The sequence below is a fragment of the Phaethon aethereus genome, assembly GCF_964289735.1.
Source record: "Phaethon aethereus genome assembly, chromosome: 5".
Classification (NCBI taxonomy): Eukaryota; Metazoa; Chordata; class Aves; order Phaethontiformes; family Phaethontidae; genus Phaethon; species Phaethon aethereus.
In genome coordinates this window covers 51,953,982-51,981,488 of record NC_138579.1, presented here as the reverse complement: position 1 = coordinate 51,981,488, position 27,507 = coordinate 51,953,982, and the positions used below count along the sequence as shown (strand labels likewise).

The window sequence follows — 27,507 nt, the reverse complement described above, 5'->3', positions numbered from 1 at the left end:
TCAAAGAAAGGCCTAAGTAAGTTATCAATCCCTTATACTCCATTCAGGCTGCACTTTCATAGGGGAAGCAAACAGAGCCAAGGAGGATCAACGCCAAAATGCTCAGAGCTCATCCATAAATACTTGTGTAGGATGCTGGAAGATGGGAGTGAAGCATTTTGCCAGTCCAGACAGCACTGGTATATGGGCTTGTTTTGCTTAAATAAAAAGTCCCCAAATCAGCTACTTGGAACCACAGTCAAAATTACAGCATGCAGACAAAAATCTTATGCTCAAAATCTGTGGTCACTGAAGTTAGGAATGCCAAAAAGGGATCAAAAGTCTTGCTATTTTTGAGTTTTCCTGTGCTCACCGGGGCGGGGGAAGAAGAGCTGCAGTTATTTGCTTTATAAAACTCACCCCAGAGAGCCTGTTTTCCCTTTGAAGACAAGCAGCAAGACTATTTTCAAAGGCAGCAGTTCCCAAGTGCACTCTTCAGAGGTTAGGAAAGCCCCCACATAAGAGATGGTGCTGCCATCTGGTCCAACAGGACATTTAGTCAAACAGGACATTTAGTCCCCACTGAAGGGAAAGCCAAAGTTGTTTGTAACTTACCAGTTTTCTCTTCAGCTTCCCTGTTAAATGTCTTCTCCCTAACATGGTTAGATGGGGAATGATGCTTTTTGTCAGGTTCAAGGGTGCTGAATGTAAGTAAGTGACTGTATTTCAGATGATCACTTACAAGATTGGTTGCTCTGCAGTACAATGCAGACAAGGAGTGCTTTTAAATAAAGCAAGATGAAGTCAGTATGTATGCCAGACTCCTTTGCTTCGCGATAGGAAAAGCAGTCCTCCTACAGAGGGAGGAGGAACAATTACTTATGCAACTCCAGTTCTCTTCTAGAAACACAGTATTCCTTACGCGAGAGCCAAGCGTGCAGGTTTATATAGAATAACCAGGGCAAGAGGCAGCTGTAAGACAAACAAATGACACCTTCTATAGGACTAAAACCATTCAAAATAACTTTATAAATTCTGTCACATTTCTGCTTTGTACATCAGTTCAACCTTATCCCTTCAGCTTGTTACTGAAAATTCACAATGCTTGCTTTTTGTTTAATTTTTTCCTGAAAGGCAGACACAAAACCAGCCATCAGTGCGTTATTTACAGAAGTGCAACACAGCCTCCCACCTGAAATTAAACTTGTCACTAACAAGATACTTCCAACAGAACGTAAATAAACACCACAGCTTGAGCAGTGTTTCTGAAGTCAATTTATAAAGGTTAACTCATTTCTGTAATCCCCAAATGACAGAGCAAATAAAGCTTCGCTCACCATCGAACGGGCTAAAAATACAACATTTCAAGTATTAAATCAGAAGTTTCTAAAGACAACCCATATTTTGATAAACAAACACAAGGGAAACAGTATACAGCTTTCAATATACTGTATATGAAAAGTGGTGTCCAGTTTCAAACTTTTAGCAAGACAGGTGCACAGCCCAAAAATGTGATCAAAGTAACGCTGAAAACTGTAGCAATCTGGGAGTCCCAAACTTTAATCTCTTCTGTGTTCCCCCTCAAATTACTCTGCTGGTCTGAGGCATTTGATTGTTATTTAGTTCTACATCTGTAGGTAATCAAAAAAACCCAAAACCCAAGTTCATTCCCATATGGAAACAATTCAAAAGAACATTCCGCCGGTAAGTCCTATTAGAATCTTGCTTCTCTGCACTTTATTTTCAATGAGATGCAACTGCAGATCTATTATTCCCTCTGGCATAGGTGTTCACAGCCAGAATAAGTTCAGTCCAAGTCATGCTGGCTGTGGCTTGCTCTCAGTTTTCCACTTCACGTGGATCTTCACCATCAGATTTCTTATGTTTCCTCATATGTTTGTATTTTTCCACATATGCCTTCACCAGGTTAGCTACCTTCATAGGGTTGATCTCTCCACTTTTGCTGTGGCAGATCTACGAGGATTAGAAAAGGCACTCGGTCAATTAACAGTATTACAGCAGTTCAGGCAGACAACAGACAAATGATGGAGAAACTCTAAGCTTCCCAAAAAACCCAAAAAGCTTCCTAACCCAAAGCTTAAGGGGAATCGATTCTTCCATAGGCCCTTGAGTCTGATAGCAGGATATATAAAGCAGAAAACTCAACACAGATAAGAGTAATATTTTAATTCAAGCATTCCAGAAACAGCCCAGGGCTTATCTACTGAGCACCAACTGAATGCAGAAGCATCTCTGAAAGCAGAATTATTCAATTTTACTACAGGCTTTTCTGTCCAGATAGTTTTACGCAATATGTGGTAATCAAGTGTTGATTTCCCATTTTTCTGATGATTTTGAGGAAGTGATGCTCAGATTAGAAGAATCTGGCAGTTTTGAGGGCCCATTTTAAGATATGTAGGGTCTCTTCTTTTTTTCCCAAAGAACTTTATCAGTGTTCAGAGATGAGTTCACAGTTACTTCAGCAGCAATTGGTGTTGTTCAGCTCTCCTACAAACCACACTTGAGATTCATATGGGTCACGTAGAAGATATGAAATTGCAGCTATTATCTCAAGAATTTTGATTTATGATGGAATTTCTCAGTGATAGCAAGAACGCAGAGCAGGGAGAGAATACAATTCTCCAGGATATCATTTAACTGCCTTGACGACCATGTGCTCTCACAAGACAACAGTTCCCTGCTGATCAGGTCTTTTTTAACCATGATCTAGTCATCATTAAGATTGGAGACAAAAGTCAACATCAGCCAAATTGCAAGGCCTTCTTCCAAAGTCCAGGGACACCACAGATGCTCAAGGAATTAAAGCACAAAGTATTTTCTCACTTTATCAGAAACAGCTTGATAATTCTGGCCGAAGTTCTTAATGAGAGAGATTTGACCATTCTTGCCCAAGGCATGTACGATGTAACATTTCAGCTCAGGCAGCTTAAGATTAGCAGTGTTCTGGTGTACACTATCTTCTAAAAGGAACAGTCTGACAGCTCTCATCAATGGCACCACTCAGTCCTGCTTAAAGCAACTATTGCTTCACCAGTGGACTGCAGAGTATGACTCAGAGTCCAAAGATCTGCTACTCAGTTACAGCATGTAATTGGTGAAGCTGGCAAGTGCAATCCAAAGAACTGCCACTTAACGATCTGCAGAGCTCCTCCACTTCACTGTCAACTTACCTTTTGCACTGCTTTTCGAAGAATGTTCTTGTACTCCTCCTTTGTAATCTCCCTCTTCTGGTAAAAAGGTTTAATAGCAAGTTTCACTTCTTCCACAGCCCTTTCCTGCATGTGAAGCTTCTTCATGTACTGCACAGCAAAGAGAAGTTCATTACTTTGTGCTATCTTGGGAATGGTTTCTGAATCTATTTTTCTTAGAAATGGTCTAACAATGAAAATACTCATTTCATAATTTCAAGGACCCAAGTAACAGCTAGCCTCAAAGTGATTTCCTTTACTGTAAATTGCAGCCTTGAAACAAGTACCAGTTTGTGCTACACAGAACCCTTGTTTTGTGTAACTTTTACTCTATGTCTTAAAGAACGTGTTTCAAGCAAGTGACTACAATGTCTGCTTATTAATTTTGGTCTCTTCCTTCCCTTCCAACAGCTTTGAAGTAAACACACATTCATCCAAAGGCATCAGATTCTAAAAAGCAGCAAGTCATAGCTGTGAATATAAAGCTCCAGGTAGCTCTAAAGGCATTCTGAAAATTGCAGAGTTGCCTATAAATTAAGGATTACAGATGACATCAGAACATCTTCTACCAAAACAAGTTCATAAAAACTGCTACTTATAAATAGAGGCTTGGTGGAAAAAGTATCTTACTGTTTTGTTTAGTGGTATAAAGTAAAATAATTGGCTAAGAGGTTTTTGTTCTTGTGTTAACATTCACTATGCTTGGAGCAGATGGTCTGTACACAGCAAGCCCAGAACTCATCAGTAAGGGACTAGCACTGCAAAATCTCCAAAGTATTTTGCTATCTTTGCATTTTCAGTGCTGATAAGCAGCAAGGCACAGTCCTACTTCTGCATAGGACTGTTATGAGAATGATATTCATTTCAAAGCGGGAGGGGAAAGGAGAAAACTAGGTGTTCAGAGAAATTTGGACATTCTGGCTCCTGGAAAGTCCCTTCCAAACACTCATGCAACAAAGTTTCAGAACTTTAAGAATGTATTTTAGATGCTTTAATCCCTCTCTGTCTTATTGTGATGAAGCAGTAGGAAGTAGAACCATCAAATAGAGTAAATCCCAAAAGAATTCAAAGAAAGAATTGCCTGTTGCTCCTGGGTTAGCATAGTTAGTCATTAAAAACAATAGTGACAACAGGGGCTGGGAAAATACAGCACACAGAAAGTTAAAAACTCTCGAACTTTAAAAGTTCAAATAAACAGCTTATTAATATTATGCATTTGCTACTTCATAGCATTCACTCACCTCCTCATTTTTCATTTTATCCACTGGAAGTTTGGGTGCTTTGATCTTTTCTTCTGCATTTCCAACAGAAGCAGCTTGGATTCCTGGTTCAGATGCAGTTGCCAGGCTGCCGGGCTCTGGAGTGAGGTTCTGTCCTGCCACGCAGCCAAGTGCTGGAAGACTACCCTGCATGATAAACTGAACCGTGGGCTGGCTGACAGGGGCATAGGGGGGAAGGCTTGAGGGTAGAGGTGGCGTCAAAGGTATATTTTGACAGTACACCTGTGAAACAGATATAATTTTGTAAATGTTTGTACTTACAAGAGAGAGCATCGGATCAGGCTTTTCAGAGCACCTTTTATCTACCCAGGCAAGTAATTACTAGTTTAAATCAGGGAGGCCAACATCCCATCCCTCAGCTAGGTCTCTGTGCATCAAGAACTAGCACCTGCCCCACTCACCTTTTAAATGGTGGACAGCACAGACTGATGGCACGGACCAATGCCAACAGGCCAATTTTTATAGCCTGATCACCATCAGGGAGAAGCTCACAGCTTCTCAAACAGCACCATCTTTCCACAAGTTACTGCTGAAAATAGAAGCTGCATGTATAGAGCAGAATTAAAAGAAAATGTGCTGCTTCAACTGTAAGGACCACCTGAGAGATTAAATGATTAGAGGATTACTGAGGTGTATGTGCTATATGAAATGTATCACACGCAGAAGGCGGCAAACTCTGCCATGAGAGGAAGGTGTTGCACAACGAGGGCACAGATGAGGTGGGATGCCTTCCATGACACTTGGGTGCCAGAATAGGAACCAACCTGAGAGGAATCTAGATCAGGAAACATAGGCTCAGGAATCATATAATTGGTTGGAGGAGGCTCATTTAACTGCACCTGATTTAACGTCTGGTTCAAGTCCTCTGCTCTCCAGGCCCCTTCTTTTGCTCGCTGAAGTTTGTAAAACGGCACCCCTAGGTTCCCCAAGAGAAGGAAAAGAAAACATTTAAGAACAAAATAAACCTAACGGGTCAAAGATTCAAAGCCAATTATATTAAAAAAATAAATAAAAAGAATCTAACTACAATGCTAACTATAGAAGGATTTTGTTTAGCAGCCATCAACATTTTAAAGCTTCTGATAATAGAGGACTTGCCATCCCCTTGAGCAACTGCGTTTTACTGGGTATCCACCACAGTAACCAACGAGAACCACACAAGCAACTCTGTCAACACACATAGCACAGGGTCCCAAGCCAAACTGCTTCTAGCACCTTTAGCTTAGCAGGGCTCACAGGAGTGAGGTACAGAGATTTGTTACACTCCTTGGTTCCAAGAAATATTTATAAATTCTGAAGGCAAAGCAACCATTCTAGTTAACTGCAGAAAGGGTGGAACGCAGGCTGCTGGTTCAGAAATTGGGTTGCAATACGCACTTCATGGCAGAACAAGCTGCTGCTCGCTAGCTGATCTGTGCTCACAGCATGTCCTCTCCAATTCATTAACACAACTCCCCTCATGAATTCAACAAGTGCAAAATGCCAGATCTCAGGACAGGAAACCACAGGATCACCCCAGTTCAGATGACAGAGCTGTTACACTACAACTAGGTTTAGCCAGGCACTGAAACCCTAAGCCTTATACAGACTGCTTCAACTGCTGTTTGTTTTCCAAAAAGAGACACTTACTTGGAGCTTTTCCAGCAGACAATATGCCGCTTTCTTCCTCTTGAAGGTTCCAGGTAACTCTTTTCACTGGTGCTTTTGATTTCAACACAGGACTCTGAGGTACCACCTCCAGATCAGGCTTACTGAAATGACCGGTTTTCTCATTTGACACAAGGCACTCATCTTTAGCCTCCTTCACACAATCTGTTATTTTGCTTTTGAACGAGCTTTGAATTGGTGCAGCCTCAGTTGGAACACGCATGATAACTTCCTTCTTTGGGGGTGGTTCCATCAGAGATGGACATAATGCAGTATTTTCTATTTTAACTGTAATCTCAAGGTTTGTATTGCTACAGCTACCAAGCACTGCTGGATCACTACTACTCATTAATTCTGTTTCAGCAAAAGAATCTACATTGCCAATTGGAACACAAATGTTTGTGATCTCTGGCACAGGGAATGTAGTTTCACTGGTCACTTCCTGACAGATGGGCTCTACCTTTATAGTTTCTTGGGCCTCTCTCAGTTGAACCGGGGTCTCAGCCTGTATTTCCTCAAGTTTAACATTTGGTTGGATGGTTATGGAAAGCTCTTCTAGTACTAGCTCCTCCTTTGGCTCTTGTTTGAAGGAATGTGGTTGCTCCAGGCACCTGGACACATTTTCAACTGGAGGCTTTTGATCTTTTTCTGGTGGAGAAAGAAGCGAGGTCTCTTTTGATCTGTGTTTTGTTTCTTTGGAACATGATCTTGATCGTGGTCTTTTTTCCTTTGATTTGCTGCTTTTGTGCTCCCGAGATCGAGATGCAGACCGAGACCGAGACCTCCACTTTCTCCTCTCCCGAGACCTGGATCTCGATCTCTTTCTGTCCCTTGACCTCAAGCTACTATCTTTATCATACCTCTCATAGCTTTTCTCTCTCCTGTGTTTCCGCCTTTTAGTTCTCTCAATGCTATCTGATCGGGAACGTTCCCTCCGCCTTGATCTTGATCGAGACCGTCTTTTCTTTTTCCTATTTTCATGAAACTCAGAAGTACTTTCAGGACTACATGAACGTGACCTAGATTTCCTTCTCTCCCTAGACCAAGAAGTTTTTACCTTTTTATCCTTGGTTTTATCCTTAGTTTTCTTTTTTTTAGATCGTTCGTGACTGCTAGAACGGTCAGTAGAAGACCTCCTGCTCTTGGGTTTCAATGAGTGTGTTTTGCTATGCTCTTCACCTGACCAAGAGGTAGATCTGGAGCTTCGGTCCCTTGAGTGCGCTCTGTCCCTAGACCCTGATCGGGATCTCTTACACTCTTTGGCAAGCGCCTTTTTCCTTTTCATCTTCTTCTTGCTACGGGAGCTGGAGTTTGAACAGGACCTGGAACGTGATCGCCTCTCTGTTTGTTCTACCTTTTGGACTTTCTGCTGCCCATCATTCTTTGGGGGACTATCTGGTTCTAGTTTCACATTAATATTAGGTCTAATCAATTCTTCAGCATTAAAGAACACATTAGGGCCCTCTCTGCTTTCCTCTAAACACTCTGCATTAGAAATTTGCTTAACAGCAGATGAAGTGCAAGGACTGCTTAGAAAGTCTTCCTCATCCATATTGTCTCGCTCCTCTGTATCGGAGATCTGTTCCACAATCCTGCTTTCTAACACCATGTCATCATGGGACTCTATGTTACTAGATGGTACGTCAGAATCAGCCCCAGATCCAAATATATTTTCTACCATATAAGGGGTAAAACGACGGACAGTTTGAAATGTTTGAACTTTTGGATTTTCAATGGAAATAGTCCTGGTAATATTAGTTAGTGGGATGCCTGAGCTGAGCCTTTCAGGACTGCTGCTTGCTGAACTTGAGTCTGATCCTGTTGGCTCAAAGGGATCATATATTTCACTTTTGACCTGCTTTTTCTTAACTGAGAAAAGAGGTGAAGGACTCTCTTTCTGTTGCACTTTGTCATCCACAGGGCGGAAAGTGTTACAAAATCCTGGGTTAGACAGTCTGCTGGGATGCCCTGCGTTTCCAGGAATATTGATTTTAAAACTCTCGAAAGAGCTTGGACCTTTGCTCCTTGAAGTGCCCAGTAGCGACAAACTACTATACATGCCTGTATTGGTAGAAAAAGATGCCCCGCTTGTACACGTTTGTTGCTGAGGTTCCTTGGCATTTGACTTCTGACTTTCCACCTTGCTACCCTTTCCCGGCTGATTAATGCTCTCTTTGCCAGTCAGCTGGGTTATACAGGAGCTGGGGATGTCACAGCTTTGGCTTCCTGTGGGTTCTGGCTCCACCTGCTTGCTGCTGGTTTCCTTTTTAATCTTTGGTATCCTGGGAAGCTCAAAGATGTCAATCCTCTTGGGAGGTGGTTTTAAAGGCTGCCTCACTGTTACAGGTTTTGAGCCAAAATTCGAGTTACAGCTCAGGGGCTTTGAAGATGAGTCAGTGGGTGCAAAGTTTTTACAGTTGCCATTAAATCTGGGCATTTCATCTAACTTGGAGCCATGCTTGCTCAGAGTAGCTATATTCTGAGTCTGAACAGACCTGGGCGTCATTGAATATTCTGATTTTACAGTCGCCTTTTCTGATGTAGTTTGTGCAGGAGTTGCTGCAGGCTCAATCCTGCTCCGGGAGGGTGAAGGCGATGAAAACAAGCTTGAGGAGGAAGGTCTGGTATGAGTACTCAGCCCTGAAGAAACCGAAGGTCCAGCAATGGAGCTGCTTGCTGTAGTCCCTGAGTGCACTGTGCTCGGTTGGGTGTTCTGTCCTGAGCCATCATCCACTCTCGAGTTATTTGCTGATTTTCTATGAAGTGGAGCTATGACATACAAGCAAACAATTAAGCTTTTCCGTATGTATCTGTACATTTTCCCCCAACATTAAAAGAAGTACTGGGATAATTATTTTAAGTTCCATTTTGGTTTGCAGACATACCGCACAGTAATAAGGCAGTCCAGTAGTTCTTTTGGTCAGATGCTCAATGTTTAATGCCAGACAACTGCATCTTTGAGGTAAACACTAATATTTAGGAAATAAATTATTCTGTTCTGTAGATATCACCAGATTTGTATTTATTATCCTGTAGCTGCTGATTGATAAAAATGACTATAGCAGAGGATGTTATAAGTACTTATTTTAAGAATAAAGCTCTAAGTTTCAATTTGAAGAGATTCCTCCCAAATTAGACCATGCTAAGGGAAGACACAGCTGAAGATGCTAGCATGTATTCTAGAGCTCTACCTTTACAAAGAAACTTCTTGCCAAAGTCCTCATCACTGCTCTTCAAATCAATGTACAGTTCACATAGTTCACAGCTAACCCAAACCAATGTACAGTTCACAGCATGGCAGCAATGCATGACAAATGCCAGAAGAATTGGGTACTAAGGTATCTCTGCTCTGTCGACTCCTCCATTTTTTATAACAAAGCATGAAACTACAGCACAGTACTTTTGAAAGAAGAAAACTACCTATGAAAACCAAAATCCTCCAGTAACATCTCAGCTCTGTAGTTAAAACAGCAACAAGTAACACTATTTCAGAGCATACGTAAGAATCTTATTAGAGAGATTACTGCTGGCAACTACTGACTCTATCCTATATATTCAAATGCTCAGTAAAAGCATCCCTGATTTTGAAGCTATGTAGTCTGTCGGACCAGGGCAGACATGGATGAAACAAAGAGGCTACTGCACTATGAAGTGCCAAACCCTTACCCGCCTTCTTTGCCGTCAGCGAACCATCTCTGTTGATGACCACATCTGAACTACTCATCATGAGAAAGCTCTGTCCAGACAGGATACTTCCCAACAGATCAGGCACAGGAGCAGCTTCTGCTTCTTGATCCGGACTCAAGGCAGGTACACTGCTTCTGCATGTTTCAGAGGGGTTATATTTCCTTTACTCTTACAGCACTTGTTCTATACACACACATTACATTAAAAAGAAACCAAAATCAAGGGCATAAACAGAAGTCAGCCAGGGAATTTCACTTGTAGTTTTGGCTTCACTAAAGTCATTCAGCCCCCATCTCTCTCTGACAAACAGAAGTTGAAGCTTTTACTGACTTCCCACAGGAACACCACAGGATAGGAAAGCACATAATCATACTAGACCTTTGGTTAAACAAATGCTTTTAATCTTATTTAAGAGTGGTGCTCACTGTGTTGTGTATCTAGATTAACTTTCCAGTGCATTTAAGATGCATTTTTGAAGCATAAACCATTGTTCAGCACTTCAGAGGTGTTTCCATCCCAGTTGCCTCTCTTCCCCTCACCAATCATGACCACAAATGTATTCCTCAGGCCTACACTGCTATCTAAAAAAATTGATGTAGCTTGAACCAGTGATTAAGACCAGTCAGAATACACATAGGTGCCTACTGGTACGGTAGCCAAGAGCATGGCACGGGAGGAATTACACTGAAAAACAACAGCAATGCTTCCATACATGGGATAAGACAAGCACTCCGCTTTATGCATTACTCTGTCTCATGAAAATGGTTTAACTAAGTTCTCTGTTCTTGAAATATGGACTGAAAACGTTTGAGTGTTTCTGGTGTTGGTGGGGCTTTTTTGTTTTTCTTTCTTTGCTTCTGTGTTGGTGGGCTTTTGGGGTTTGTTCGGTGGTTGTTTTTTTTTTTTTTTTGAACAACAAACTTCAAAAGGACCAACGGACCCAGGTCTTCAAGAGAGCTACACACTTCATTTCTGTATGACAACAAAGCAAGCTTTCCAAACATAATGTACACCAAAAACCCATAATAACATACAACAAAAAGACAAAATGAGAAGGCTAAGAGAATTGGCTGCCCAGAACGGACCAGGAAACTCATTGTAGTCCAGGCAAACCAAGCCTTCAGAAAAGGTGAGTTTCAGCTAAACAGTTCTACCTTCTAAACAATGTGCTACTCAAGTAACTCTGAGGATATGCAAAGCTTCCCAAAAGGCTTTCTTCACGATTGAGATGGGAAAGGTAGATTAATATTCCAAGTTATCACAGAAATCTTAATCCTAAAAAATCGACCTTTGCCACAAGCCAGATGCATTAGAGGACAGCCATGTAAACCTTTCATGCCTTTAATCACTTAAGCTGAGCTCCCTCCATTTCTCCTAGTCCTCAGCTCCTTCAGCCTTGGCAGTTTTCCGTGACTTCATTGGTACCTGCCTCAGTCACTTTCCCCATCCCTTTTCTTCTTGACATACTCCTGCTCCCTGTGTCCTACCCCTCTACACTGTATCCTACACCCCAGTCCTGAAAACCAGCTGTGGCTGCTAGTGGTTTGGATGCACCCAGCAACACTCCCTGGCCCTGGCAGGCACAGGGGCACACAATCTGCACACACACAGACATTTGTCAGACAGCAGCAACTGTTAAATTCCAGGATCAAACAAAGAGTTTTCTCTCAATTTTCTGAGCTCCAACAAATAGCAAAGGAATTGGGTGAGGTGGGTATATCCATCATCTCCTCTTCTGGATGTGCAATTAGATTCCCTGGCACCCTCAAATAAGCAAGAGTTTTTTTAAAGGTTAATGAGACTGGGATTTAAAACATACTAATGGGGTTACTAAACAATCCCAAAACAGAAAGCAAGAATAGCCAGATTACGGTGGAAATACCAATTTGAAATTTCAGTGCAATAGTCAGCTATTATGAAAGATTAAGTGTGTGCCTTTCAACATAAAAATGCATAAAATACTGTGGTTATTCATCTACACATGTGCAGGCACATGCACACACACACTCTTTCAAGATACTCAGGCTAAGAAAAGAGTTAAACCAGGATGATGACCCAGTTTGGTCTTTTGTTAAGGTCATAAGACAATTTAAAAAAAAAACAAAACTTCATGGATTTTTACCTGGGAAGTCCCACAGAAATAGGTCTAGCTACAGGACGGTGAGACCTCAATGCTGACTGGGAGAGAACTCTCCTTTTGGCACTTACTGGTGAATCTGGATTTGCTGGAACCTCTTCGTTACTGTGGGTAAAACACACACACAAACCCTGAAACTGTCTGAATGTTTTTCATGTCAAATAGATGAAGTAGATAATACTACTAGGACAAATATGGTTACAGAACATCGTTTGTTTTATTATGATGCATTAAAAAAAGGTTTGTGCAATACACTTATTTTCTGTGGCTAGAGCAGTATAACTCAGCCACCGAGATTCAAATGTAAATTTTTATTTTTAAAATATTAAATGGGTAATTACTTTTTATGAAAGGATCAAAAAAGAATTATTCAGTGGAAAATCAAATTTCATCAATGATAATTTCAGATGTCCTCTCCCCAAAATCCAAAGAGTGACACAAACTATGGCATAGTAAGATTACTCCTGAATTTAAAGTGTCTGGAAAAGTGAAGATGGGAAAAGGAGAAACATGAAAGATTCCACAGGTCCATTTAATTCTATGTGAAGTCACTGTTTATTGTATACCAAATACAATAGCTACCTTCACTTAAAATAAATAAATAGAAAATGACTGATTAAGATCCAACTCCTTCAGATTATAGCCTTTGAATAACCTCATAGATCTTATTAAAGGTTTTTCATGAGGTTTATTATTTCAGCAAATCTCTTTACAGAACACCGATTCTTTAAGAGCTCAGCAACTCAGCCAAGAAGGAAAGAAAGAACAGGCCAATGTGTTGTTATGAGTTGTGTATCCAAAGCTGTCTTCAGATGCAAGATTTACACTCTGCAAAAAGTCACATGTACAAACAACCTGACACTTGTGAAATTACCAGGTCATAATCCAGAGATATCATACCTCTCATAAGGATCCAACTCATATGGATCTCCAAACACAGACAGAGAAGCTGCACCAATATCTGCTCTCATCAGACCAAGTGAGGGCTCTGTTGGTTTGTACATGGAAGGAAGTGAGGCCCCACGCATAGGTTTACTAAGACCAAGAGTTCTTGCAATACGGGAGCGAGTAGTAACCTCATTTTTCACCTGCACAGATAAAGAGACTGGGTTATTTGTATGTTAGGGCAGGTACGTACCCCGGGTTTAAAGCCACAAATTCTTCTTTTAGGCTAAGTGCAGTCATCAGGTTACTACCATTGGTAGCAGAAGTGGTGTGCATTTATTGTCTATATTTGTTTTAAAGCATTTATTAAACTTCTAACTACAGCCTATATGTCACTTCATACAGAGACTGCATGTATCAGACTTAAGTGACCAGGTAAGTTAAGTTTCTAAAAATCTTTAATAATGCCATTCAAAATTGTCAATTCCTTATTAAAGGCTGGAGGAACAGTTCTAGCTGTAGGATGTAAACTCTAGTTAAGGTAGCTGAGGATAAATGTCAAGCTGGTGCAGAATATTCAGTATAGTTCACATGAGAACACTATCCACAACTGAGGAATTTTGAGCCCTTACAGCTGATTAACTGCAATGACACAAACATCCATTGCCTATTAGAAACAATAGGTGGTGGCAATTTTAACTGAGCTTGCATTAGTACCAAGTAAACACTACAGCTGAATGGCAAGGCATAACACAAAGCCTGCAGGACATGTTTTACAGTGTGATCCCTGCAGTTCAGGTAACAGGATTTGTCAGCAAACTCAGCAGGCCTGCCTGCAAGTTGCAATTCATTTCCATGTGCAGCATCTTTCTGGAATATACTGGACACATCCTGCACATACTCCCACCAGAAAAAAAAAAGTGATCTGCTATCACTATGAGACAGTATTTTTTCCATTGAATCCTATGTTACAGTGCTTTTACAGACAGCTGAAAAATGGCTGATAAATGGTTTCACTGGTAGAAACTCACATGTGATCTTACTCTCATCTTTTTCCCCCTTCTCTTCTTTATCAGTCGCTTGTGTCTCTTCAACTGTGTCCCTGAACTCTTCTTCCCAGCAGGAGATTTTGTGTGAGTTCTTTTTTTGCCTTGTACTTTCTTCCTCCTACCTGATGGGACAAAAGACAACCAAGTATCTGACTAAGTGCTGACACTGCATTTTCCCCTGTATTCCGCTTTTCATTTCCCCATGGCACACAAAACAGCTCAGAGAGCTGCAACAGTATAGAAAGTGAAATCGTTAGGATTTATTTAAAATATACTTCTGGGCAGAGGTGGTATGGGAAAAGAAAATGCACATGGTATACTTCTGTACCTGCACAGGTGTGGCAGCATATAGCTGATATAGAGTATTTTGTATGATTTGTATGTATCTTCCCAAAGCTTTTATTCTTCCAGATGGGAACCACAGAAGGTATATGATACCCTTACCTGTTTTTCTTTTCTGCCTAGTAGGACCCCGCTGTGTAAGAGGACGCTGGTAGATGGCTGTGTTTAGGCCTGCTACAACTGCCTCAATCGTTTCATCCAGAAGAGAGGACATGAGGTACCTTGGCACGTGCTGCATGGGGGATTAGAAGTTACATGATAAAGATATTTAAAGGTCAGCAACAAATTAGTTACAGAAGCATTTGATGAAAAATGGATTTGAGATTTGAATGAGACGCACTCATGTCACCAAGCTGCCAGTTAAGCAATTATGTCACCTGTTGGCTGTCATATTAAGGAGAATATGACCTTGTTCTTCAGTCTTTCTTAGTATTACAAGTCATGGTTAGCCTAACTCCGGCTCTTTAAATGAGAACAATCCCCGAGACAGACACTTCCTCTATTAAAAAGTTCACTTAAGAACTTTCCCAAATCCATCTAACTGACCTCTGGCTCATGCAGTGAAGTGCGATGAGCAAAGACTGAAAAGCCAACATAAGTACAGGTCCCCTGTCTTAAACTCCTCATTCTTTAGGTCAGATTTATCTATTGCTGTGAAACATGTCCAGAGGCAGCATTTCAAACACACACCTCGGGGAACTCAATGAAAAGGCAGGTGAGTCCCCCCACTCCAGAGTATTACTTCATTGCAATATGCAGGGGCTGCTCCTACAAGGTTCAAACTCCTTTTCCTCTCTATACTCAAGGGGCAACCACATTTAAACACACACATTTGAAGCATACGTATTCTGAACCACCACCTCAGAATGTGAACTCAAAGCCTCCTTGCTGGGCAAACATAGCACAGGTTTGTTCCTTCCTTTGGTTGCAAAGATGTTAAAAGCAGGTTTCTCTCAACAACTATGTTAAGTTGGTCATGCCCACACCAACCATATTCCTAAAATGTCACAGAACGGTTGGGTTGGAAGGGACCTTTAAAGATCATCTAGTCCAACCCCTCTGCCAAGGGCAGGAGCATCTTCCCTACCCCCTCTCCTTTCTTCAAGCAACTACAATGCATTAAGAATTGATGAAGTTTCATATGAGCATAGCAGATGCAAAGATGCACCTGATATGTTACAGATTATTCACCATGCTTACTTTCTACCAGAGCATATGCATCAGATCCTTGTATATTTACAAAGTGTATATGTGGCACAAACACTAGAGGAGAATGGCTTTAGAGTATCTTGCAGTGGCAAAGAAGCTTCAAACTGCAAAATGTTTGAAAATAGAATATGCCAACAGAAATATATGCTTCAGTTCACCTTACTATGGAAGTAATTTCACCAGGCTTCTCTGTTAGTGTCACTAATGCATGCTGCTAACTATTTCACTGAGCTAGTTTTATTAGAACACCATTGTTTTAAGTATCATGGGTGCCAATAAATACTACATAAGGTTCTCTGATTTGGAGTAAGGAAAGCCCTGAAAATTAGCCTAAACATTTATTTTTCTAGAAGGACCTAAAATAGTGTACCACTAGTTTCACCACCTACTGAACAACAGATGAATTACAACACAAAACTGCTTGCCCAAATACTAAAGCTTTCCAAGGATCTGAAATCAGCATCTCTCTATGCTTTGAGGACAACAGCTTACACACTCCTTAAACAGTGGAATTAAGCTTCAGTCAACTCAAGGTACGAGCTAGAATAAGATGCACTTTTATTCAGAGATAAAGGGAATAAGTAACAGTGCCTTTCTAGGTATAGTTTGTAATAATCTCTGCAGATTGAGAAGTGGAGCTAGGAATGGCTTCTTGAATGGGAAGAACTGTGCTCCCAGGCTTATACTACTGTGCAACAGTCCCCAAGCACCACCTCTCTCATCTGCAGGAGACAGCTACCCACTGTTTCTAAAACAGGTACAGAAAGAAAAATGCTAGCAGTTACCTTGCACAGCCTTTCACCTCAAACAACACTCTTCCACAGTTATTTTTTTCCACATATTGCCCTGACAACTCAGATGTGATTGCTTAACAACAATGCATCAAATAATTCATCAAGTTCTTCTATATTATTACTCGTTTCAAGGTTGAAATAAAATAGTCTGGGTTTGGAGACAGGTAGGTTGGCAGCCAAATAAGATGACTTCCACTATGGAGGACATAATGAATTTAAGGACTACTAAAACACTCTGGGGAGTCCTTAAGTCAACATGAAAAATAACATGCTAAAAACTTAAGGCAAGCTAGATCTTCGTCCATAGCACCTATTTCAAACTGTACTTACTGCTGTAATTCCCATCATTTGGGATTCGCTACAAATTTCTCTCCTCCCACTTACAATGACTTTGATGAGAAATTTAACAGGTGAACTCTGGGGAGCTAATTAATAGTAGATTGTTCTTCCCAACCAGCAAGGAGGTAAAATAATGGAAAAACTCCACTTTTCCCCCCCGCCAGATTTTAGCATTTTGGTTTGCTTCCCTTAAACCTGTCGTTATTTACCTTTATTTCTTCTGCCTGAAGTTACAGCATATAAAACTGTAGCTTATGAAGCTGAGGCACTTCACAATCTCCAGTGCATTTCGTTTTCCTTTCTCACCTGACCTTTACAACTGGAGTACAAGGGAAAGCTAGTCTGCCAGACCTCCTGCCTTCAACTCAGTCTTTTCTCAGTCTGCACTTCACACTCCAAGGAAAGCCTTTATAGTAGACCCAACCTGAAATCCACAGCCAACTGGCCGACTTGAAGAAATACTTAAGTTTTATCCACCCTTCCCTTCTCCCTCTTCTCCATATTTTCCTATCTCTGGAAAAAAACTGATTTAATACAATCAAAACCAAAATGGCATGTTACTGAGAGATGAAACCAAGTTTATTTTCATAGAAACACGGAATAATTCAGGTTGGAAGGGTTCTCAGGGTGTCCCTCAGAAGGGTCTGACCTTTCTGTTCACTGGTCAACCCTGAATTCAAACCAGCTTGGGTTAGGCCTTTCTTCAGGCAGGTGCTGAAAGCCACCAAAGATAGAGATTTCAAAAACTGTCCAAGCAACCTATTCCCATGGTTGACCATCCCCAGAGGAAAAACAGTTTTTCTTATTTCAAGTCAGATCCTCCTCTTCCTTTCAAAAGTTGTAGAATTTCACACACTTCTACCAAATTCAACAGCAGCATTAATGAAGAACCAATTAACATATCATTAGTCCCATGGCAGTTACTACTTCCACACTAAGTCACCATATGCTCCTGTGCAGTTTAGGGCTTTTTATATTTATGCAAGTGACAGGTAGACTGCTTTGGCTAAAACCAGAGGGCAAAGCAGGCAGGAGATCCCCAAATCTGAAAGTTCTCAGTCTTCAGCATACTAATTGTTACCTAAAGGATCGTAATTATCCCAGCCAACAGAAACATCCAGAAACATCCTAGCTGCAGTCATCCTCAGTAAACAGTTTAATGAGTAAAGGATTTGAGGGACCTTGGGTATTTGGGATACTTTCTTGCATAGATTCTCTGGTACCTGTTAATGTCATTGAAATCACACTGCCACATCATTGAGGATACTAATATCCGGGTTTTTTCTCTTCACCAAGAGGCCGATTTTCATCATAGAAGTCTTAAACCTTTTCAAACATAGAAACCTTAAAAATACTAATTTTTTTTCTCCAGTTTGGCTGAAGGTGGCCAACAGGTTCTACTGCTATGGTAAAGGGGGTAAAAGGATAAATAAGCAAATACACAAATGTCAAATAAACATGCCCTCTCTCTGCAAAAAAGCATGCTAAAAAAACGCCAGAAGTGGTGCATAAACTGTGCATTAATAGCCACTGGGAATAAAAATACGACTTTGCTCACAGCTGAGGTGATAAAAATGCAGATTAAGAGAGGAAGCTACCACAGATTTCAAAATAGAGAGTCTTGGTCATGTGCTGCACTCAATTTGCACATGTTCTACATCTCAATTTAAAAGAACTCAACAACTACTAACCATCATGCTATGGACAGTCAACACAAGACAGCTGAGCTACTTAAGGGGCGGACTTATTTCAACTCTTCCACAAGGCCCTTCCAAATTCCCTACCTGAATTTGTTGTGCTGTTGTTATCCGGTTTCTGTTCACTGTTGCCCTAACTCGTTCGCTCTGCCGAGTCCTGGCTATAGCTCGCGTTCGGACGTGTGGGCGTAGCCTACTGGTGGTAGGAACAACATCAGCCATGAGGGCAGCAACCTCTTCTTCACTGACATGATCTGTATCTTGAAAGAAAAGATGCCCAAGTCACTTGTCTTTCTACAGGTGAAAGCATTTCAAGAATTTTGGACAAAAAAAAAAAATCAGTATTCCCTCTCAAACCAATCACCTCCAAAGGCAGACTTTATCCTCTCAAAAGGAAATGAGCACAGACACCACTGCTTCAGCCTGTTACACAGAAAGAAGATTTTCTAGGTAACAGATATTGCTGCTACCTTGGCAATCTGAGGTCAGGATACTAATAAATTCTTTCCAATGTAACACAATGCAGTTGCACTAAGGTGGTGGGCTTCCCTCAGGAAGGTTAAAGAATGCTTGTAAGAAGCAGCTCCACATGTTGGAACTGCAGATGAAAATCTTAATAAACAAGATCATCTTATCAGTCAACAGTTCAAGTTAGTCAACTCTTCAGGTTCAAGACAGAATGCCTATCAAAACAATTATTTAAAACAGATAAAACCAGAAGTTAAACATCTCTTCAAAACAGCACATGCTTCACATAATTTAAGTCAGAGGAAAAATATTTACTTTCAGTGGATACCACAAAACCCTTACCTGCAGCAGCACTGACACCCATGGGGGCACAGGCTGGACAGAACCATTCATCTACAGGGACTTCACTCAGAGGTGGATTAAGGCATTCCATGTGATACCTTGAGAAAGAAAAAAAAGGTAACATAAAAATCAATGTGCTCCTTACCAAGGGAAGGGAGCCTTTTACCTCTATCCACATGCTACATAAGGCCGACGCATTTTCTTAAGCTTGAAACTATGGTCCATGCATCTGCTTTCACCAAGCTTCAGAGAAACGATGCTACCTGACAGTTACATAAGGGTCTTCAACTCTAGATGGTATTTTGATCACTTTAGGCTGAAAAAAAGCTCAGAACAGTGAGCATTTTTCCCTCACCATGTTGTGTATCACTTGGTCTTTGAACCTAAGCTGCAAGAAATGTGCAGAGACAAAACTGATGGTGGCAAAGAGAAAGGAGAGAAGTACTGAGGTGCTGGCAAGACAGGCAATTGGGAAACAACATCAGTTTCCTGCAAACCAACATAGTATTAACATTACCGGTACTTACGAACATTTTATTTTGCATGACTACACACAGGTCAACTGCAATGCCTTGTTACGTTGAATAAATGCATTGCATCCCACGTATACTTGCTATGATTAAGACAACTGGTGATAAGGATTTCTGCGTAACTGCACAAACTAGATTACAGGGCATTGGTCAGCCACTGGCTTCATACCACTGCTTGTAGAATGGGAGACTAACCACACTGACTTCCAAACACCACCTGACTGAGAACTGTGCGCATCCTTATTAAATCTCAAAGAGAAAGAAGAGAGTATGATGTTCCCTTAGGTAGGCCTTTTGAAATGTTCTCTACTCAACAGGCTGAGCAGCTAGACTGAACAGTCTCACCAGCCACTTGCAGAGAAGCTACACAGGAAAGCCCTTCAACATTACCCAACTTGGGTTCTGTAATTTGTTCAATTCCATTTTCAGCAATTAAACCTCAGTCAAAGCAACATGTCTTGGTAGCACAAAATTTTTTAAGCAACTCATGTTCAAGTTACACCGCTAACAAGAATTAAAACAGATTTCCCAAGTAAATTAGATGCTTCCCATGAAAACGAAGTGCTTAGACCAAGTTCCCTAGGCAAGGAGAGAGACCACAGCCTTCAAGTAAGAGTTTGAGCTTCAATTTAGCAACATTTCTATGACCTACTTTGTTCTTTTTCTAAAAGGGGAAACCCTACTGTTATTTCTGATGTCGTACAGCGTTTAACTCTGAGATAAATAAAGGAAAAAGAGTGAAGCGTTGTTTTACCTTCCCATGCCAAAATTCACTACCTGATAACGTATCTCACTGCCTGGCCACAGAGTAAGGAAAGAGAACATCCAACTGCTGCTCTAATCCCATTTTATAGCAGTACAAAAAAAGCACAGAGAAAATACAGCTGTTAATCCACCTTCCACCCATCACCCCAACTTCAGATTGTGTCTTTCAAACCTGTTTCCAACCACACTGTGATAAATTCAATTTGCAGCTAAACTGTCAAAACCAACAATATTTTATACTAAAATATATGACTTGTCAATACAAAATGGAATATCATGTCCTTCTTGTATGAAAGACTACACCTTAGCAGATGAGATTTTACACTCTTTCAGAGACTTTAAGAAGATGAATTTAAAAGATAATGTTTAAAATAAATCATTACTTTAAAATTAGAGTAGCAAAGTATTTTCCTTCTCTGGGAAAGAATAGTTTGTTCTCCAATTGCCAGCTACCAGGAATGAGATCATTTCCCCGAAGTAGTATTCTGACAAGTAATATTGTTAGGTTCAGGCCAAAGTCATAATAAAAGTACTTGCAGCAGGAACTCCATTACATACGTTTCAAATTACCCCTGGGAGTTCTGAAGTCACATTATGACCCACTTGACAAGCAAAGACTTCCAGCCCTAAAACTTTGGACACTGGAGAACCTATTGCAACAGCTATCTAGAGCCCCTTTGATAGGGAAAGAATCTCATCATGCAGAAAACCATAACAAAACTCAATGCCAAATCTTATAGAAGGATAAGGTGATCCTTGTTTTACAAAAAAACCCCCTCAAAGTAAATGGATTTTACTCACACTCATTCTCTCAGGTTCATTTACTTGCACCCTTGTACCCACACACTCACAAGCACAAAGATTCTGTGTGCCCAAGGGGTCTGCCCAGGCTTATTTGTGTGCAACGCAGAGGGCAAGAGACACCGGCCATCAAGTTCTCAACACATCTCTTGGGCTCTGTGACTGGCAGTGAAGAACTGATTTCAGCCTTCTTTCTTGTACCCTTAAAGAATGAACGGATGCTTTGGGGGACATTCTGCCTCATTATTTTGTCTCAGTCCTCACAAACAATAAGAAAAATGAGATCTATGAAATTAAGGAATTTTGGTCATCAAGGTAGCCCTGTCCTTCATCTTCTTGACACCTATCTCTGAAGTCATACATTAATGTGTCACACCATTAATGCAATTAACCTTCTTTCAATTGTTTGTTCAAGTGTCTAGACATGCACATCTTAATGCTACTGTTACACAGTTCAGAAAGTTAGGTTGTCACATTCCAATAAGTCTTCCCTAAAAATGGTTTCAGTGGAAAAAGATTTTATTACTTAAACCATAACTCAAATTCCTAAGATAATAGCATTATACCACACAGTTTAAACATTGTGGAAAGCCACAACTACCTAAAAGCAATGGAAAGACAGGATGACTCCACTGCCTTTAGAATTGTTGGCAAAAATAACATGAAATTTTCACTCCAGTGTCAGGTCAGACAGAGAATGTAGAGGAATAAAACTAGTAGTTGAAGCAAGCTATTCTACATTTTTCTAGTGTTAGTTTCAGCCATGGAGAGGCAATCAAGACTGTAAGTTCTTTCTTCAGGAAGTGCTGCTGGAAGCACTAACTCTAGAAGTCAAGCATTTATAAGGAACTTATTTTAGGAAAATAAGATAAAAATCAAAAACTGTATCAGACTGAAAAAAAAATTTAAAAAAATCAGAGGAACTACTGAAAGATCACAAAGGAAAATCTGGAGTTCAGATAAGGCTTATGAAAGTTCAGAAAGAACTGAAAGACATGACTTCAGGTAAGACCTATGAAACACTGTTTTTAAGTATTTTAAACTCAGTGTTCTGATGATATGCTTAACAAAATTTAGCATTCCTGAAGTTTGCTTCTTCTCCAGAAGGTGAATCTGTGTTCTGTGGTGTCCATATACACTAAGACAAAATTAGATTTACCAGATGTCTAATTAGCTTGCTAGAAGTCATTTTTGAAAGATTATTTTACATATTCATTGCAAGCAAGTATCTCTCTCTGTTGAACGGGTAACTTCTGACATCAAACTGACAATGCTGCAAGACTGATTATACAGCATAAGACCTTTAAATTCTAGCAGAAGACCACAGGCCCAAAGTTGTGTTCAAGTATCTGTATGCCTCTACTTCAACACTTTATTAATGAAGGAGGGGAAAAAAAATGTTAGGCAGACACAGAAGTAAGGAAGAGTAGGGGAATCATTTAGTATCTATGGCTATAAAGAAAAGACCTCAAAATTTCACAAAACTGTGCATCTTAAGCACTTCTCCCACACAGCACTAATGCCCAGTCAGTTGGGACAAGTCATGCACCCTCTCAAGGAGACATAAAGGATATATGTTTTTTACCCTCCATGAACCCAGATGTTGCATGGATGAGCACAAATATCCTTCATCACTTGAATGTATGGTCACCTGTTTTGGTGGTCAGCAGCACTGATGTGTGTAGAACGCTCTGGGCATACACTGCTACATGACCAGAAAAGGATCCATCACATCACAGGGATGTCTGCTCTATAAGCACATGGGTAAGTCTGGCCACAGGATGAGCCTGAAGAGAGCAGCAAGGGGCAGCCTGCAGACCAGACAGCGACTGTGGACCAAACACTGGCCAGCCCTGCAGAGCCATCTGCAATCATGCAGCTGCTACATTCATTTCAACCTTTCTTACCCTGCATCACAGCCATCACACAGCAGCAGGCGATCCTCACGGTCACTTCTGCCACACACCTCACAGAAGGTTGGATCATCCTCTCCATCATTACCCTGAGTTTTCGTGTTCTCAACAGGAATCTAAATAAAAGAGAGATTCACATTTTATGCAGAATTTGGCACTTTTTAAAATCCATTGTCACATTAACAGTACCTGCAGTAAAATCTAAAAGTGAATAAAGCAAGAGGCTGTTACATACCTGAACCTTCATTTAGTTCATTCAACACATCTAGAACATGATCAAATGCTTAAAACCATCTGAACTTGTCTGTTGTCAAACACCAACAACTATAGGAAACTGCATTTTAAGAACAGCCGAAATCAAAATTCCTGAATAAGATCAAAAGTAGTCAAACAAGACACCCCCAAACACAAGACAAAGAGAGCAAGCTTAGCTTCCCCCCCCACCCCTATGACTTAAATGTTAATTCACTCTTATGTTAAAATGCAAACACTCGATAATAAACCATCAGTTTATGAAAACAGAGCAAACTCCTAAACGTCCCCTGAAAACCAACACGTTTCTGTTAGTAACAAAGAGCAATGACAACTCTTCAATATTCTTTTTTGAGAGACTAATTAGCACACTCAACCTGTGCCTTTAAGAGCTCTACTATTGCCTTGTGTCTCTGTCCCCTTACAAACCCAACTGCTACACAGTATAGCTGATAGCAAGACGTAAGGAAGAGATCATCTATAACCCAGATTATTCCTATTTATATTATAACAGCACTTGCAGTACGTGGGGCATTTTCTCCATGTGGACAGGCTTATCAATGCAGGACAGCTTAGAGGCAAATGTCCATTATGCAAACAAGGCAGCTACCAAAACCAGCCTTTTTGCCATCCGAAATGATGTCACGCTTCAATCCACACACAATACTGCAGGAAACTTGGTTAAGGAGGCAAAAAATTTTAACAGTTCCTTAAAAAGCAATGTCAAAATAGGAAAGAAATAATTCATCTGGATACCAAATATCAGATAAACATGCTAGAAGTGTAAACCTTTGCATGGCTATTTTGTGGCAATTGACTCTGTTGTTTGCTGCAGTGGAAAGCTTACCTTTTTTAAGATTTTACCACCAAAACGTGCCCGAATGCTAATGTACTTAAAGAGGATTCGATCTACTGGACAGGAGTTTGCATTCTAGAAAGAAAAAAAAAATTTCCCCATACAGTTAATGAGCACATCTCTTGATTCAATTTTTAAAAAGGAAATCTTCAATTATTAATGTAACAAGCATTAAATTAACGTAATAATCGTATTAACAGCTATTGGTCTTGACATTTTAAGTACTTAAATCTGACTTATCTGGTTTACAGACAACCTATTGTATCAGAGAAAACATGCATTATTATACTAAAGTAATTTAAGTATTATTCAATTACCAAAGCAACATCAAAGTTCTTCCAAACATTGCCTTGAAATAGTGCTCATGTTTTAGGGCATTTTCTTTTGGATGAATAAGCAACTGGAAATGACTTACAAATATATTCAGTAATAGTGATTTTTTTTTTAATTTAATTACCACTGGTACTGCTGCATGCACAGTAAGTTTTGTTGTAGTTCTCACCCTGGATTATGATTATGGGAACCATACAGTTAGAGAGCAAGGGACTCTGACTAACAACTGAATTCAGAACAAAGTGCTGATTTAGTTAATATTCTTTTATATCTCTTCTGTGTTTATGTGTTCACTGTCAAAACAGACCCACACCCAACAGCCATAACACCAAACTCAACAAGAGATAAAGACAGATATACAGAAAAATATGCACACACAGAGAAAACCAGTATTACTGGTGTAGTGACTTAAAAAAAAAGGATTTTAGATGCCTGGAAACACACTTGCTTATGACATTACGGCTTTCAGAGAACAGAACAGATCTGGACAGGTACAAGAAAAACATATCCACACTTCAAACATGAATCTTGCCTAACAGAGCAGTAACCCAAGTCTATGTAAAAAAAAGCTTAAGATAGCAAATATAAATACGACAGTGTTTAGTTCTCATTACAGCAGAACAGCATGATCAGAGGGGAGAGAGCAGAGCACACGAGAGGGCCACAGGACATCAGGGATAAACAAGCTCACCTTAGACCACTCCACAATGCAGTCCAAGCAAAAGTAATGGGAACAGTTCTCAGGAGTCCCAACAGCCTGATCCCTAAACGTGTTGAGGCAAATGGGGCAGTTTTCACCGTCCTCATCAGAGGAAATGCTCGCTCCATTTATGTGTGGCTCTAATTTCAGAGAATCAGTCATTCCGCCCACAGCAGCCTCAGTTTCTTCCTCCTCCTCTTCATCATCATCTTCGCAATCTTAAAAAATGAGAGATGAAAAACAACTCTCGTGTGCTGCAGGGCTTCAGCAGCGATGGTGGGGGGCGCAGGGACAGGATGGTACCACTTCAGAGAAATTCCAAGTAAGCTTATTTTATGGGTCTGCAAGGGTGAAGCACATCCCCCCCAGTTTGAAGCAATAATTTTTGCTATCTTCTTTTTTCCTAAATCCCTTTGTTAAAAAGCAATGGATTACTCTGGTGAAAAATAAAGCCTGATAATGTGACTACTCTTGCAAGAGATTAAAAGGACAGACAGCAGAAAAATAACAGATTATCAAAACAACAAGACAGTAGGATATATCAGGCTAGCGCTGAACACTGAGGTGAAAAAATAAAGTTATAATAAAGTTATCATGTATCCAACTTTTTTTTTAAATAGACACTCCAGAGGACAGGAAGCAGCAGTACACTCACTTGAAGAAGAACAGATTAAAGACTTCACCAGTAAAATATGATTTTGAGAGCCAAGCAAGCTGGGTGCCTGGCTGGAGGCAGCTTAAAGAAGCTTGGGTTTGAGTAAAATTTTAAACACTCAGCACACACTGTTGAAAGAGGTGTTTTTATTTTTAGTACAAAATACAGAGGTGTGTGTTAGTCTTTCCCTAAAACCTGTGAATCAAGTTGACATTTTCAAGAAGCAACAAAAAGTTACCTAAAAACACTCTCACTTGTTTTGGGGTTGGTTTGTTTTTGGTTTGGGGTTTTTGGGGGGGGTGGGGTGGTGGCGGCTGTTGTTGTTTTGTTGTGGGTTTTTTTTAAATAATGAAAATTGTCTTGTTTTTTCTGTTGAATTCCCCAGTCTGGACATAGCAGAGAATACTCTAAATGATGGATTAATAAAGCTTTTTCGCACCTGGCATCAACTTGGTGTATTCAAATCAGTCTAATTAGTAACTTGGAAAACTGTGCTCTTGCCTTCCCAACAAGCTTTAAGATGTTATAAAAAACCCTCTATTTTTGTCTATCCAAATAATCATCTGAATGCAGCAGTTTCAGAAGTACATGCATCTACAGAATAAGTTTTCAGTAAAATTAACAAATCCAAGTAACATTCACAGTCCTTTTTCAAAGAGAAATTAGCCAAGTCTTCTTCCCCCCTCACTAAGCCTAACAGCAACAGTAATTTATTTAAAAAACTCCCTATCACAACATTCACTTTTGAGCCCCATGCAAAAGCAAACAAACATGATTTTCATAAGTGAAAAAATAGCATAAGCCATTGCTGCAGTTTTGACTTTCTTCCACGCATGCTAGGCCAGACTTCACTCCTGACTGTAACGACACCACTTTGGCTAGTGGATAGTCTTCAAACATACAAATGCTTTAAAAACTTAGAAATTGGGGAATATTACTTGTTTGTTTATTACTGAAGGATTTGGGCATCAGCCTGACACAGCAGCATCTGTGGATTTACATGACATGGTTAATTTCTAGAGGAAAAGCTTTCACCCCACTCTTCCTCCAATTATTAAAAAAAAAGTCTGTTAATGCACATTAACAGACCTACCTTCTAATTCTTCATCTTCACTTTCTTCCTTGTCCTCCTCACCTCCCTCTTCCTCAGTGTCATCTTCTTCCTCCTCACTTCCAGTATCATCTTCTGAATCACAGCTATTTCCACCATTGCTTTCTTAAAAAGAAAAGACGAGAGGAAATACCTATTTAATGCAGACAGACAGGCAGAACAGTGAAGGACATACCAGAACTCCTGGTCAGGATGTTATATATGAAATGAAAACCCAGATTTCCTCAGTGGTATCAGAGCTACCTGTTCTGAGAAACTCAAGGGAAGCACACCAGCAGTTTGAGATATAGAATTTAGGAAGCAAACCCAAAAAATTATCAAGGAAAAAGAAATAAATGGTCACAAATATGTCTTTACTTCTCTTTGGAGGTTAAGCCAATAGATTCTCCGACCTAGAACTACAAATGTGCACATGCAGAGAGGCTGCATTTACCTGTTTCACTGAGGAGTGCAAGACTCTGTCTTTCGCCCTTGCCTAGCGCAGCATTCTTGTTTATCAGTTCATCCTGGCTTTCATCATCCATGGC

General features: G+C 40.3%; 1 protein-coding gene across 1 annotated transcript; it reads right to left on the bottom strand.

Annotated features, from left to right (window-relative positions):
• Positions 1-1,818: 1,818 nt before the first annotated feature.
• On the bottom strand, positions 1,819-27,507 carry PHRF1 (PHD and ring finger domains 1; the record flags this gene model as incomplete). Its single annotated transcript, XM_082000730.1, has 17 exons — positions 27,414-27,507; positions 26,963-27,085; positions 25,206-25,432; positions 24,173-24,256; positions 23,068-23,189; positions 19,065-19,162; positions 18,342-18,514; positions 14,318-14,447; positions 13,856-13,995; positions 12,840-13,027; positions 11,925-12,044; positions 9,782-9,936; positions 6,098-8,884; positions 5,233-5,384; positions 4,430-4,690; positions 3,171-3,299; positions 1,819-1,953 (listed from the first exon to the last, which is right to left on the bottom strand). The coding sequence occupies exons 1-17, from the start codon at positions 27,502-27,504 to the stop codon at positions 1,819-1,821; spliced, it is 5,115 nt and encodes a 1,704-aa protein (XP_081856856.1). The 5' UTR covers positions 27,505-27,507.